This window comes from Tiliqua scincoides, chromosome 3, assembly GCF_035046505.1.
Source record: "Tiliqua scincoides isolate rTilSci1 chromosome 3, rTilSci1.hap2, whole genome shotgun sequence".
NCBI lineage: Eukaryota > Metazoa > Chordata > Lepidosauria > Squamata > Scincidae > Tiliqua > Tiliqua scincoides.
Genome location: NC_089823.1, coordinates 129672653 through 129687580, shown reverse-complemented (window position 1 = coordinate 129687580; position 14928 = coordinate 129672653). Strand labels below are relative to the sequence as shown.

General features: G+C 45.7%; 1 protein-coding gene across 2 annotated transcripts in view; it reads left to right on the top strand.

Annotated features, from left to right (window-relative positions):
* The first annotated feature begins 3968 nt into the window (after window positions 1-3968).
* NELFA (negative elongation factor complex member A) overlaps window positions 3969-14928 on the top strand; it is a 39759-nt gene continuing 28799 nt past the window's right edge. Inside the window, exons 1-2 of one of the 2 annotated variants that reach the window (XM_066622414.1) lie at window positions 3969-4058; window positions 14344-14515. In XM_066622414.1, coding sequence (XP_066478511.1) covers window positions 14344-14515 — 172 coding nt within the window. In that variant the 5' untranslated portion in view covers window positions 3969-4058. Of the gene's footprint in view, window positions 4059-6584; window positions 6821-14343; window positions 14516-14928 lie in introns of those variants that run through there. The other variant, XM_066622413.1, reaches the window with a different exon arrangement.

Below are 14928 nucleotides of genomic sequence, written 5' to 3'. Positions count from 1 at the left end.
TTAGAATGGAGCTACTTTGAAGAGGGGATGCATATCCCATTGAAATGTATGCCAAGGCTGACATTAGTTTTAATGGCTCTGGGTCATGTCATACATTTGAGTGGGAATCTTTTCTTGATGATACACTGTACTGGATGATACACTGGCAGGAGGTCTGGTCTAGAGGGTAGAGCCTCCATTTGCCTGAAGATTAACATCCACAAGGTCGCCAGTTCGAGGCCACCGGCACCGTGCGACCTTGAAGCAGCCGGCAAGCTGCAGCTGAGCTGTTCCTTCTGCTCGGAGCGTGGGAGGATGGAGGCCAGAATGTTAAACCAGATCGGAGTGTAACATCTTGAATGTGGTGGTTCTTGAAAGAGAGAACCTTCTTTCAATTTGTAAAAATCCCTGCGTGGATTTAATAAGCCTGCCTGTGTAAACCGCCTTGAATAAAGTCTTGAATAAAGACCAAGAAAGGCGGTATATAAATACTGTATATATATTATTATTACTGACCAAATCGAATTGCCTGGACACTTACTACAGAACTATGATCTCCACTGCTGGATGTAGATAATCAACTAGCAAAAATAAGAACAACCTTATAATAAGAGAACCGTATGAGTCTCATGGGATTGTGTGGTCACACTCTTTCTTTCACATACACACATGCACTTCAGTAGAGACAGGAGTGTATTTACTGAACAATCCTATACATCAATGGTTCCCAAACATTTTGACTGGTGGCTCCCTTGACCTACTGAGCCATTGGCCGTGGCTCCCCAATAGGGCTAGAATCCTATACACTGTATAGGGCATCAGGTTTTTCATAAGGATTCTGGGGCTCCCCAGTGAGCCACGGTTCACAGTTTGGGAACAACAGCTATACATGATTACTCAGAAGTCCCATTATATACAGTGGGGCTTACTCCCAGGAAGGCATGCATAGGTTTGCAGCCTTATAAATTTTTAGGAGGATTAGGCTAATATATATTCTTTAATCAGAAATTATTTGAAAGTGTATGGTTTCACAACGTTTTTTAGAATTCTCATCCAAAAAGCATGACTACTTAAAACAGTAGATTCATCATAGAAGATTGCAGACTTTCTTATATAGGGAGGCGGCGCACATCCAAGCAGCCCAGGGTGCCTGGGAGTGTGGCACAACCTCCCACTCTGCCTGGGAGTGTGGTAAGGATCTGGTCTAAGTGCTGGATTCTGGCCCCACCTCCTGCCCTGCCCGCCCACAGACCCGCCCACCCCATCCTCTCCCATAATGCCTCCGTTCTGCCCTCCCCCTGCCCTCCCAGACCCCCATGCCAGCCTGACATGGCCAGCGTGAACCTACCTTTCCTCCATCGCAATGGCATCATCCCAAGAGCTGCTCTGGATTGCATCCTAAGTCTCACTGAATACAATGGAACTTACTGCTGAATGAAAATATTTAAGATTGTGCTATGAAACATTTGTGTGATCTAAATAAATGTGATTATTACCCCTCTTCTTTAGCACTCATTAAAACAATCCACATGGAAATTACCTCTAACTCTATCAACATTGAAAATGCATTGCTGGATCGGCTGTGATCCAAATTTGAACTTGCACAGACAATCCACATTGGATTGAAAGTTCATTACTGATCACTTTACAGAGATGATTTGTAGAAGTATTTTCAAAAATGCACAATATGGTCAGACATCAGAGTTTACTCTTTTATTCTCTGAACTAGTGGGATGTATCATCCTAGATTGTCCTTCTTCCTCAGGCTCTAACTGATAGTTTAGTATTGTTTGGTTTTAATATTTTCACATACAAACAGGAGAAAGGAAGCATGTCATACTAAAAACCAGGCTGGGTAATGGGGGTGGAAGCTTCACACTATGGTAATTTCCAAAGTCAACGTCTAAACATGTAATGCAGTCCTTATGTCTGAACAGTTGTCTGTTAGAACTTGTTACTTATGAGTTGTTGGTTCATGTTACTGCTGGATCTATAATTCTGTTACTGCTAAATCTGTTACAGTGATCCACTGTTGTGTTGAATGATTACTCAAGTACAATGTGGTAGTCTAGCAGTACAATCCTATGCCGAAGTTTTGCCAACATTGCTGCTATGTTGGCATGATGTCTGGCATATCCTAAGCTCATTTGGCCCAATGGGGAGCAAAACAAGAGCCCAGGCAACTTCATGCTGGCAGAGCCCTCCCACTAACACTGCAAGTGTCCATGGAAGCCCTGACACAGCCCACCAATCAAGGAGTGGCAGCCTGACATCAGCACAAGGTTGGGCAGATATGCATACAGTCAAACACCACATCTACTCAGCCTGGATGTGAGTGGCCAGAAAAGCACCACCGGGGTGAACCAAGCAGAAGAAGGGGGCATAAGCAGTGTAGCTACCACTGGTATGACCCCTTCCCATGGCTCTTAAGAATGAGTAACACAGTGACAATAATCACCAGCAGCCATGAGGAGATACCCCAATGACTGACACATGCACACATGTGCCACAGTACCCCAACCCCTAAAGGAGCTACTAGGGCACAGACAACACAGAGGCAAAAGTGGAGCACTGCTAGGAATCCCAGGATTCAAGTCCCCTTATACCATTCAGGCACACACTTCCAAGAAATATCTTTTTGACAAGAGCAGAACAAGGGATAGAAGAAAGCTGCCCTTTCCAAGGGAGCAATGTGAAATAAGTGTATAGGTCTCTATGACAATCCCTGAGGATAGGTTTACTAGTTGGTACTGGTATTGATAACCTAGTGCACAGAGGCACAGACTGAAAGGCAGATTTAAGCCATTTCTGCCCAACATTGAATATATGCAACAGTGACCAAATGTGTACACCTGTGGGCAGGGCCTCTGGGAGGAATTTTATCAGGGGGTACAAAGTTTCTTCTAGGCGCCTTTGCAAAGGGGGAGGGGGTGAAACAGAGCAGGGGAGGGTGGTGACAGGTGGGCAGAAGGGGCAAAACAGGGTTGGGGAGGGTGAAGATAGCTGGAAATGTCTTTGGAGCCCAGGTCCCACATGGAACCCATGTGGAATCAGCAGCAAGATACAGTAAAATGGAAAACCAGACACATTCCTAAGTCTCTCTAAAATCTTTTAAATATAGAAGATCATGCAGAAAATCAGCATAATCATATTTAGACTCACATGAGAATGGAAAGTGTTCTCTGTGTATCAAAACTTGCTTCTGCAGCAGCTGTAGTCCCACCCTGAGCTCCTATGCACTCCTTCATAGTAAGCAGATCCACATGCCAAAGAGCTACTGTAGCAGGCCAGTTTCATTCCAGATTTTACACTGTTAAGTGTCATGTATGCATTTTTCAGCCCAGCATATATGGCTTGCCAGTAGCTGTAGCTACATACTTGTGGTAGTGTTCCCAGCATCCCATGCAGGCAACAAGTCTGAGTAGATAGGAAAATGTAAGATCCCAGTAAATTTCTGGGCCTCCTTTCTTGGCTCCTGGGCCAGAGTACAAATTACCCCCTTTATCCCCCTCTCCTAGGCACTGCCTGTGGGCCAGACAAAAACGGCTTAATGTAACTAGCAACACACCCACCTTTTGCATATCTTGCCTAAAACACCCATAGCAAACAAAGCAAACAAAGAAGTGGAAGCAAGCCTAGAACTCACATTGGTCTACAAAGTTGCTGTCTAACAACTCAGCCAACAAGCACCACATGTAACATTTAGCATCTTCAGTAACACAAAGTACTCCCAAAGCTGGGAATCTGTAGCACATAGCCCAATCAGAAGGAGCTCTGAGTAGGCCAATCATTGGACTTCCACGTGATACAAGGCCCCTACTGCAACAGCCCACCCATTTAGCTACACCCATACAATCCTGTGCCCTTGGCATAATTACTGGCACCTGCCTCATATTACTTCCAGTATATTCATCATTATGCTGCTCTCATGCAACTATCTGTCTCTGCACCATGGAAGTAGACAGCATGTGACCAACAAGGAGAGTCTCACCACCACTACAGGCCAAGAAGCCAAAGAGTGAAGATGATGCAGGCCCTGTCTCCCTCCCCTACACAGTCCCATCCTGAGGCCAGCTGAGGTAAGAAACAACTAGAGTGGGGAGAAGGGATCCTTATCTACTAACATAAACAAGTGTGATCAAATGAAAGTTTTTCTTGAACAGTCTTAACAACAGACCAATATCAGAAAGAAAAACAGGGGTTGCCAGCCATCTTAGTCCAGCAGACTCTTGTCCCTTTGCATGTTATCTGACAGCCAGCTAAGTAACAGGTGTCAGTGAAGTCTGGCTGCACCATTCACTGCCTGTCATGGAGTTTCCAAAGCAACAACAGACCTGTCTGTAACAATGTGGCCTGCAGCCCCACAGAAGAACCTGGATAACACTGAACATGGGTGTCAGGCAGTGAAGTAAATGGTGCAGCAAAACCTCAATGACACCTGTTACTTGGCTGTCTGTCAGATAACTTGCAAAGGGATGAAAGTGCACTGGGATAAGATGGCTGGCAATCTCCATACTTCACATCATCACACTTTAAGGTGTGGTGCTCTAAATGCTCACAACATGATGCCAGAGAGGTCTAGCTCCAACTACACACCCTTTCATCTGAGTTCTGGTCTTTCTGGCAGGGGCTTTTGTATCCTGGGAGGTGTTATGTGACTGAGTGTCAAGGGTAGAAAAATGACACCTTTTGCAGGAGGGAGAGTATCTCTTCTCTTTTCAATTTTGTTGAAGAAAAACCAGAAGTAGCTTTTCAACTTGGCACTAGTAACAATAATATAAATTAACTAATAGCCCATAATTCTGACAGGAAAAATGAGTGTGAAGGAAGTACTTGTATATTGCAAGGATCCTAATGCACACAAAGACACTCTGCACATAAGTATGCATGGGCTGAGCCTCCCCAGTGTTTGGCCTTCTTTGCAATAATAGATATGTTTACAGCTTCCTCTCAAACAGGAGTACTGAACTTCATCTTAATAGGTGAGTGAATTTACCGTTTATGCGCTACTGTGCTGGCAGCATGGGCAATACAGACAAGTACTGTGCCACTGTAGTAAAATATGTTTTTTTGAGCACTCAGAAGCAAATGCACCCAGTCTTTCCAGACTGCAGTGCTCTGTATTTTTGAGCACACACACACAATTGGAATGAATGGCAACAATTAACTGATGTGGGAGAAGTAAAGGGAATACTCCTGGGGTGTATTGAGGTGGTGGATCTAAGAGCCCAATCCTATGCATGTCCACACAGAAGTAAGTCCCTTTACCTTACTCCCAGGCTTGCGTCCCTAATATTCCTCCTGCCAAAGCCCAGTTGCCTAGCTACATGCCCCCTCATGTTATGTTAGACCAGAGATTTTCAACCTTTTTCATCTTGTGGCACACTGGCAAGGCACTAAAATGGTCAAGGCACACCATCAGCTTTTTGACACTTGACAAGGGGCACTGTGCTGTCAATGGGGTCTCACATCCCCCAGTGGTCCTATTGATAAATGACCCTCTCCCAAATTCCCACACCACACCTGGGGACCATTCACGGCACACCAGTGTACAGTGGTTGAAAATGGCTGTGTTAGACCATGATCCTATGCACGTTAAGAAGACATTAGTTCCTTTACTGAGGGCTTACTCCCAGGTAAGTATGGACAGGCTTGCACCCCTCATCTTCCTCCTGCCAAAGTCCAGCTGCATGCCCCCTCGTGTTATGATAAACCACAATCCTAGGCATGCCTGCTCAGAAGTAAGTCCCATTGTGGTCAGTGGGGCTTACTCTCAGGTAAACGTGAGCTCTAGGGTTGTAGCCTAGAGCCAGAATGTACAGTGCAGTGGTGGTGACTGGTGACGCTTGAAATCCCATCCCACTTTCGTTCCCAGTTATGCCTATTAATTTAATACGTCAGTGACTGGCGGGCCCAAAACAATGCAGTGGAGACCTCCGCTCCGTGGGGGCCGGGAAGCGGCATGCGTCCCCTCCGACGTCGGAGGGGGCGCGCGCCGCTTCCGCTCCGCTCCTGAGGGACGCCCTCAGAGGCGGAGCAGGGGCGCCCATCAGCGCTCCCGTGAGACGTTCCAGGCAGCGTCTCCGTGCCGACTGGACCACCACCCCTCTCCCCTCCTCCTTTATAGGAGGAGACGAGATGGGCGCCCTAGAGCGTAAGTTCCTCTCTAGGGCGCCTGTCTCCTATCCTCTTATAAAGGAGGAGGGGAGGGCGGGGGCGGCTCAGTCGGCGCCCAGGCGCTGACGGGGAGGCAGCGAGTTGCCTTTCTGCAATGCTCCTCCTGGCGGGGCCGGGGCGAGGCTTCGAGACGCTCCTGGAGGGTCGCCCCCCCCGGTACGCCTGTGGGTTGGAGCGGTGCAGTCAGGCGCTGAATCGCTCCCAAGGCTGCCCCCCAGGGACGCCATATTTGTGTACGGAAGGCTGGAACGCGCCATTTTACATCCCGGAAGTTGTCTTTCCGCGGTGGGCGCCGCCATTTTAAAAGCACGGACTGCCCGCGTCACGGACTGTTTGTCGTCCCGCGCAGGGCGGTGCCATCTTGTGTTCCGGATGAGGGGCGCGGCCTCCTCCCCTTAGGTGTCTTCATAAAATGCCCGCCGAGAGTGCCCCTTTTTTTGCGCTCCGATCCAAGATGGCGTCGATGCGGGAGAGCGACACGGGCTTGTGGCTGCACAACAAGCTGGGCTCCACGGACGAGCTGTGGGCGCCGCCGAGCATCGCCTCGCTGCTGACGGCCTCGGTCATCGACAACATCCGCCTCTGCTTCAACAGCCTCTCCTCGCCCGTCAAGCTGAAGCTGCTGCTGGGGATGCTGCACCTGCCCCGCCGCGCGGTGGACGAGGTGAGGGAGGAGGCGCGCGGCAGACCTGCTCCCCCGGCGCCGCCCCGCCCCGTCCCGCCCGGCGCCTCAGGCGCCCCCTCCCAGCCCCCGCGGGGCCGCTGCAGCTCCTCTCCCTACTGGGGCGCCTTGGAGGGAGGGCGGGCCGGGCGAGCCCACCTGTTGATGTGCACCGAGGCAGGAGCAGAGCCTCCCTCGCCCGAGTGGGCGGCCTCGCTCCAGCTCCTGGCTGCTTTACAGCCACTGTGCGGCCCCTCAGTGGGTCTCTCCTGTGCAGGAGCAGGGCCCTGTGATTGGGAACCTCTAACATGCCCCCTGCTCACTGGGCCAGAGGCACCTTTCCCTTGCCCAGTTAGAGGGGCCTCGGTGGGTCTCCCCTGTGCAGAGCAGGGCCCTGTGATTGGGGTCATAGAGCATGTCTCCTGCTAAGGGGGGCCAGAGGCACTCTTTCCCTTGCCCACTTAAGGGACCTGTTAGCGGATCCCCATTACAGGGTCCTGCTCTGCACAGGGGGGACCCACTGAGGCCCCCTTAGCAGGGGACATGTTAAAGGTTCCCAATCACAGTGTCCTGCTTTGTACAGGTGAGACCCACTGAGGCCCATCTAACTGGGCAAGGAAAAAGCATGTCTGACCCCGTTAGCAGGGGACATGTTATAGGTTCTCAGCTACAACTTGCTCTGTAAACATTAAACCCCACTGAAGGTGCCCTCTTATATCTAGCAGAGGAAGAGTAACTGTTCCTCTTCACTCCAGCACAGTGTCTTTTCTAGTGGCAGTTTACTGGGGTTTCTTCTGCATCTGTTTTTAGATTGTGAGCCCTTTTTGGGACTGGGAGCTGTTCAGTTACAGTATTTGACTTCGTAAACCACATTGAATTTTGTGTTGAAAAGCAGTATATAAATACAGTTAGGGCACAATCCTAACCAGGTCTACTCAGAAGTAAGTCCAATTTGTTCAGTGGGGCTTACTCTCAGGAAAGTATGGTTAGGATTGCAGCTTTAATAATCATCATCATCATCATCCAAAGCAGTGTTTCTCAAGCTATGGGTTGGGACCCACTAGGTGGGTCACAAGCCAATTTCAGGTGTGTCCCCATTCATGTCAATATTTCATTTTTAATGTATTAGACTTGATGCTACCAAAGTATGTGACTGCATTTGGGGAAATGTTACAGACCTGTACTTTGAATAGGTTACTCTGTATATGCTTTTAACGATGATAGTCAGTGATACTTACTCCTGGGTAAGTGTGGGTAGGATTGCAGCCTAGGATTGTTAAAAATGTTCCTGCTTGATAATGTCACTTCTGGTCATGACATCAGTTCTGGTGGGACATGACAGATTCGCATTCTAAAAGTGTGAGAACCACTGATCCAAAGATTAAGACACAAACCAGTAGTGGTTATCCCAGTTGTGACTGGTACACTGGGTGCCATCCCAAAAATGCATGAACTGCATTAAAAGCATCTGAACATTGACAATAATAATAATCCAAAGATTATGGCACAGACCAGCAGTGGTTATCCCAGTTGTGATTGGTATCCCAGGTGCAGTCCCAAAAGCGCTTGAACTGCATTAAAAACATCTGAATATTGACAATATTGCTATTGATCATATTCAAAGAGCTACCCTGCTTGGTTCAGCACATGTTATACACAAATACAGTACAATGTCCTAGATCCTGGGGTGGAGCCTGATGTCAAGTCCAACTAATGTCAAGTCCAGCAAGAGAACTGGCAGCTATGATATGTAAGAAATAATGAGGCTAACTGCTGAGATTTAAGCCATCCCAAGTATTCACGTACCTTCAGGAACATTGGAAGTGCCTCCTTAGGGCAGGTCAAGGTCTGCCTATTCCTGCAGTCTTTGCAAGAGTCCTAGCAGCCCAGCAGGAGTAGGTGAGCTGCTGGTGGGTTGAAGTCTGCCTTGGTGTGACCGCCAATCCCTGAAATCTGTTTACATTACAGTCAATCCTGTGCATATCTACTCAGAAGTAAGCTCTAGTGAGCTCAATGAGACATAGGGCACAATCCTAACCCCTTACATCAGTACTTTCCAGCACTGACATAAGGGCAATGCAGCTCTCAGGTAAAGGAACAAACATTCCCTTACTTTGAGGAGGCCTCCATGAGTGATATCCAACTGCAGGATGCAGCACATGTCCCATTGGCACATAAGGGGTTAGGATTGCACCCTTACTTCCAGATAAGTGTGTTGAATAGGAACGCTGCCTTACTTCAAGGTTTATTTCCCTCTTCTTTTGAGAACAGGTATGTCAGACAGTAGATTTGAACAGAATTTGCTCCCAGAAGTTCTCTGAACAACATACTTCTCTGTGAATTTTAATAGATGACTTTCAGTGGTAGTTCTTTTTTTATTTGTTCACTTAACTAGTGAAATTGGTTTAATTTTGAATGTGAATGTCTCATGAGTGTTCTGAACTTGAATGTTGTCTGATTTCAGCATAAAAAGACACCTGTTGAATTTTGCAAAATATTACCTTGATTCACCTAGATATAAAAACCATTGACCAGCTAGACCATCTTTCTTTGCAAGAAGTAACTAGTGAAATCAGTTGAATTATGAATGTGAATGTCTCATGAGTGTTCTGAACTTGAATGTTCTAATGTCTGACTTCAGCATTAAAAGACATCTGTTAAATTTTGCAAAATATTACCTTGATTCACCTAGATATAAAAACCATTGACCAGTTAGATCATCTTTCTTGGCAAGAATTTCAGAGGCATATGGGTTCTAGGTGGTTCACAGTACACCTTCTGCCTGCTGCGTGCTCAGGTCATAACCACCCACTTTTGAGGGGATCTTAACTCCTTGTATGCAAGTCAGTGTGTGTGCTTGGCTTTGTTGTTGTTGGTCTATTCTAGCCTCAGAATACGTATGCAGGAGGATCCTGGTAATGCTTTATTGGGATTGGTCTCTATTAGCTAGGGGTTTGTATCCTTCTGTTTCAGTATTGCTCCATACACATAGGGAAAATAGCATGCTAGAACCCTTCTCCTTGAGATTTGAACTTTCAGTGTACAAGGTAGGTTATTGGGAGGAGGGGAACAAACAAGCTCAGTGACACAGCCTAGTAAAAGCATTGCTACATGTATAAGCTGAACCCTAGTATCTCTGTGCTCTATGGTCAGTTGATGCAATATTGCCCTGTGCCAGCCAGTTTTCAGGATTTGTTTCACTTAAACGCAGTGATGAGGTTAAAGACATCTTGATTCACATATCAGTTTTGAAAGAATTTGGTAGAACTATAACAACATAGTCATCTGCCATATACCAGACTGCATACAAGTTATTGCTAGATGTTTTCTTCTCAATAAATCTTCCATTTTTGGTGGTAGTGTGCAATCTATTCTGGATAGGATTTGCATCCTCCCCTCCAAAGGATCACAGGTTTGGCCTTATCTCTGGATGCCTTGGTATCTGGGGCACAAAGTGACTTCCACTTATTAAGGCTGGTGTGCCCATGGAGACTCTTTCTGAACAGAGATAGCCGAGATACTCGTTATGCTCAATAATGCCTAATTGAACTACTGTGGCATTGTACATGGAGGCTGCCTTCGCAGGTTGCTTGGAAATTTTGGTTGGTTCAAAATAATGCTACTAGATTGTTTATGGAGCTAACTGAAAAGATGCATGTTGCCCATTTATAAACAGCATCACTAGCTATAACTCAGATTCTGAGTGCAGTTCAAGTGTGGTGCCCTATACATTGTATGGTCCACTTTAAAACAATATATTGTATAGTTTGGTATGTAGGTTTATGAAGAAGTGCCTACTTCTTCTTCTTCTCTCTGTGTGTGTGTCTGTGTGTGTCTGTGTGTGTTTACTCTTCCAGGTTGTTTTGTCTTGTTTAGAGGTTGTTTGCTCTTCCAGGTACTTGTGCCAGTTAGGTGGGTGCTGGCAGAAAAAAGGGTACTAGAATAGAAAAGGTCCTACAGAAGGAATAATCTTTCAGGGAGATAACATTAAAGGGAAACATATACATCTTCTAAGTCTGTGTTTCTCAAACTGTGGGTCTTGAGCCAATTTCTGGTGAATCCACATTCATTTCAATATTTTATTTTTAATATACAAGTGTGCACTCCTTTGCAATGTACCAGTTTACGCTGAGATCACATATCCAATGACCACGTGTGGTCATGTGGTTGTTGAGGCCACACACCCCCGCCTTCCGAATGTGAGGGGAGCTCTGTTGGTAGCATCAAGTCTAATGCAGATCTGTAACATTTCTCCAAATGCAGTTACATACCTTGGTTGCATCAAGTGAAACCGAAAGTCTCGTGAGAGACATGATTTCCCTCAGTCTGAGCCTTGCAGAGGCAGCGCTTGGATGTGTGCTGCCTCCGGGATGCTCAGACAACCTTCCAGAGGGGAGGGGGGCAGAGTACCCCCTTCCCTGCAGAGGTCCTGCTTGATCAAGCACTGCTTGATGATGGGATCATGGTCCTGATCCCCGTTATTAACTGGCGCACGACTGTATTAGACTTGATGCCACCGTGGTATGTGACTGTGTTTGGGGAAATGTTACAGATCTGTACTTTTAATAAGCTATTATGTATATGCTTTTAACAATGATAGTTAGGCTTACTCTTGGGTAAGCGTGAATAGGATTGCAACCTAGGACTGTTAAAAATGTTCTTGCTTGATGATGTCACTTCTGGCCATGACATCACTTCCAGTGAGTCCAGACAGATTGTCATTCTAAAAAGTGGGTCCCAGAGCTAAAACGTTTGAGAACCACTGTTCTAAGTAATGTGTGAATAAGTGATGAAAAAGAGGTGGTGCCATGTATGTGTTTTAATCTAGACCCAAGATGCAGTAAGGGATAATACTTGGCCAGTTATTGGCTATAAGTATAGTGAATAATGGATTTCTGTGAAAATTCATGTTGATGATTCCATCTTTCTGAGGTCCAGGAAATGAATGAACATGTTATGACTGTCAAATAGGTTGATCATCTGCAGGGTCATGGGGCGGGGGGGTGTTACACACTTTCCATCTATTATACATGACTATAGAATGCAACCACATTAAAAAAAGACACTTAAGTTTAGTAAGAGTTTACATTCATCTTTACTCAGTTTTTCTAATAAAGGAAAGATGTAGGAAGGCTTTCATAATTGTTTCAAGTTATCCCTTGAAGCAAAGTGCTGTGTTCATTGCAGATTTTATTGGTTTCAACTTATTGCAGGCCTCAAAATTTATACTTGATTATTTGGTAATCACTTTTAGGAGGTGGAGTAAAACGGATTACTTGACAGCTGTCTTCATTGTAGTGCACTGCCCTCCTCACCATTGCTTGCGGTTTTTGGCAGCTGCAGGTTGGGAAGAGGGGAAGAGTGTGTTTTGGTTTCCAAAATAGGTGAATAGGATTCCTCTGAACAAAAGGGAATGCTATGTTGGGTCAAGTCTGCCCTTGTAGTCATCCCTTTCCCCAAATGGTAACTGTCTAGTCTAGAACTTGCTTTGGTATATGGAAGCTTTTGTTAACATTTGGCCTTCCCTGTGCTTCATGATAATTGATGCCTTCTGCGACAGTTATGAGTCAGGATCTTGTCCCTGAAAGAGTTATGCGTCTTATCTGGTGAGAAGTTTAAAACCTTCCTCAGAAATTTGGGAATTAAATTGGGAGCTTCTCCAATCTCTGTTGCCCTCAGAATAATGTATTGAGGTATATCCTTTGTTTATAACTGCCTCTCCCTTTCCTTCCTCACTGTTGATATTTAGACTGTAAATCTCAGGGCAGATACTGGTCATCAGTTTCTCTTTTGTTGATTTTGCTTATGTTACCATCTCCTACATACAATGATTGCACTTTCCAGATAATACACAGAGAATGCTTGTTCAGGTCTTTTATTTTTGAGCTTCTTTTTGCTCCTTAAAACTTGATCCTGCAAGGATTGAACTTCATCTTCCATACTAAAGACCTATTCTCCTGTCTTGACTACAACATGTAGGCTTGCTTCAGAGCTTGTTGGATTGTGAAGAGTGGGATTGGATTGAGTGCTAAACCTGCATATTCCTTCTGCCCTTCTGGAAGGGAGAAATCTCTGGTTATTGAAACCATAGCACCATATGTTAGTTTAACCCAGGAGTTATGATCTAACTGTGATTTATAAACCAGGATCTGAAATCAAGATCATATCTTGGTTTGTATAAGCTCCAAGGTTCAGATGGCATGTGGAGTTTAAGGAGTGCATCGTAGGTCTACACTGAGGAGAGAAGGACCAGCTTGGGGCTCCTGTGCAAGAAACTAAGGGCCCAATCCTAAGATGCCTCTGTGCTGGTGCTGAGTGCCAGTGCTGGGTGTTGCAAATGTGCCATTAGGCACATCCGTGGCACCCTGCGAGGAGTCAGTGCTGGCCCATTGTCAGTTGGTGCCGAGCTCAGTGCTGGACAGGTGCTGCCTGTAGGAGCTCCGGATGGTTGTGGGGGAGGAACTGGGGTAGGGGGTGGGACCAGCAGAGCTCTTCCCAGCCTTATGCTATGCTCCTTATCAGTCTGAAAAGCCAGCAAAATAGCTGACTTAGAATGGAGGAGACCTATTGCAGCCCCTGCACCCTTACTCAGGGGAAGGGGATAAAAGGAGGCCTCTGGCAGTTCAGACAATGCCACTGGATGCAGTGGTAGCCATTTTGGCACCGCTACATCTGGTGGAGCTGCAGGCCATAGGATTGGGCTGTAAGTTTCTTTGGATCTTTTGATCAAATCCATAGTGTGTTGCAGTGAACCTCTGTTCTAGCAGATTTGTGTGAATGACCCTCACTGAGGAGTTGAATTGTTAATTTCACTAATTTTTTTCCTTTTCTGCAATTTTTTGGGGGGAGTCAAGAGATTGGTGTCACCTTTGGTATGTGGATCTGCTTTATGATTTTGGCAAATTGAATGTTTGACAAAATGAGTGAGCTACAGAAAAGTAAAGCAATGACTTGTTAATGACCATGGTTACTTTGCAAGATAATTTGGTAGGTGATTGGTTGTTTTTGTTTTAGGTTTCTATATGTTGTATAGACTTGAAAGCCTTGCTTGGTTTTCAGATCTTTATGTCACCTTCCTGCAAGGAGGTCAGGGTGGTGTACAAAGTTTCTCCCCTCCTCTTGTCCTTCCAAAAACCCTGTGAAGTCAGTGAGGCTGAGAGATAGTGACTGGCCCAAGGTCACCCAGGAAGTAGAATTACAGTATATCTAACACTCTGTTCAGTTGTAGAAACAAATTATCTGTACATTTTAAATGGTGATGAAGTTGTGTTTTCTCCAGATATTTCCCCTTTTAAAACAACATGCTATTTTTAATATTTGGGATTAGTTTGAGAATTGTTTTTCTTACAACTGTAGCTGTGTTATAAAGCTGATTTATATACTATAAAAGTGTCTCCAAAGTGGAAGCATTGTAGATATATATAGTAAAGTTTTTGCAAGCCAGCTCTGTCCTGCTTTGAACATTCCAGTTTTGATTTTATTTTTCCCCACTTCTCTCCTTGCTTTCTATCTTTCTTTCTTGGTAGATGAAAGGTGCGCTGACTGAAATTATCCAGCTTGCTACCTTGGATCCAGACCCCTGGGTCTTAATGGTGGCAGATATTTTAAAATCCTTTCCAGATATGGGTTCCCTTAATCTTGATCTGGAAGAGCAGAATCCCAATGTTCAGGATATTTTAGGCGAACTGCGAGAAAAAGGTAAGCATTTCTTCATGTAAATTTCTCCTGAAATTGTCTGGATTTGCTTCTAAATATTGTATTATATGGTGACTGCTGGGGGATGGCGCTGGGTGCATGTTGCTTGGTAGCGAGAATGCAGCACTGAAGACTACAGAGCAGAGGCTTGGATTGGCAAGCAGAGCTTCTGTGTTTTTGGCACCTGAAAGCCTATCTCCTACCCCGAGCCTCTTACTGCCATTTTTAGGGTCCTGTTGTCTCAAACCCAGAAGTAAGTGGTGGTCATGTTGTAGTGTCACACATCACTGCTGACTTCTTCCAGGAGTCGAGCTCCATACCGGTAGCAGAACAGGGTGTTGTAGCAGCAGCAAGTCTGGGGACCACTGTCCTATCCCAGTGAGTCATAGATTTTCATTCCTTGTTCCCAAAATTGA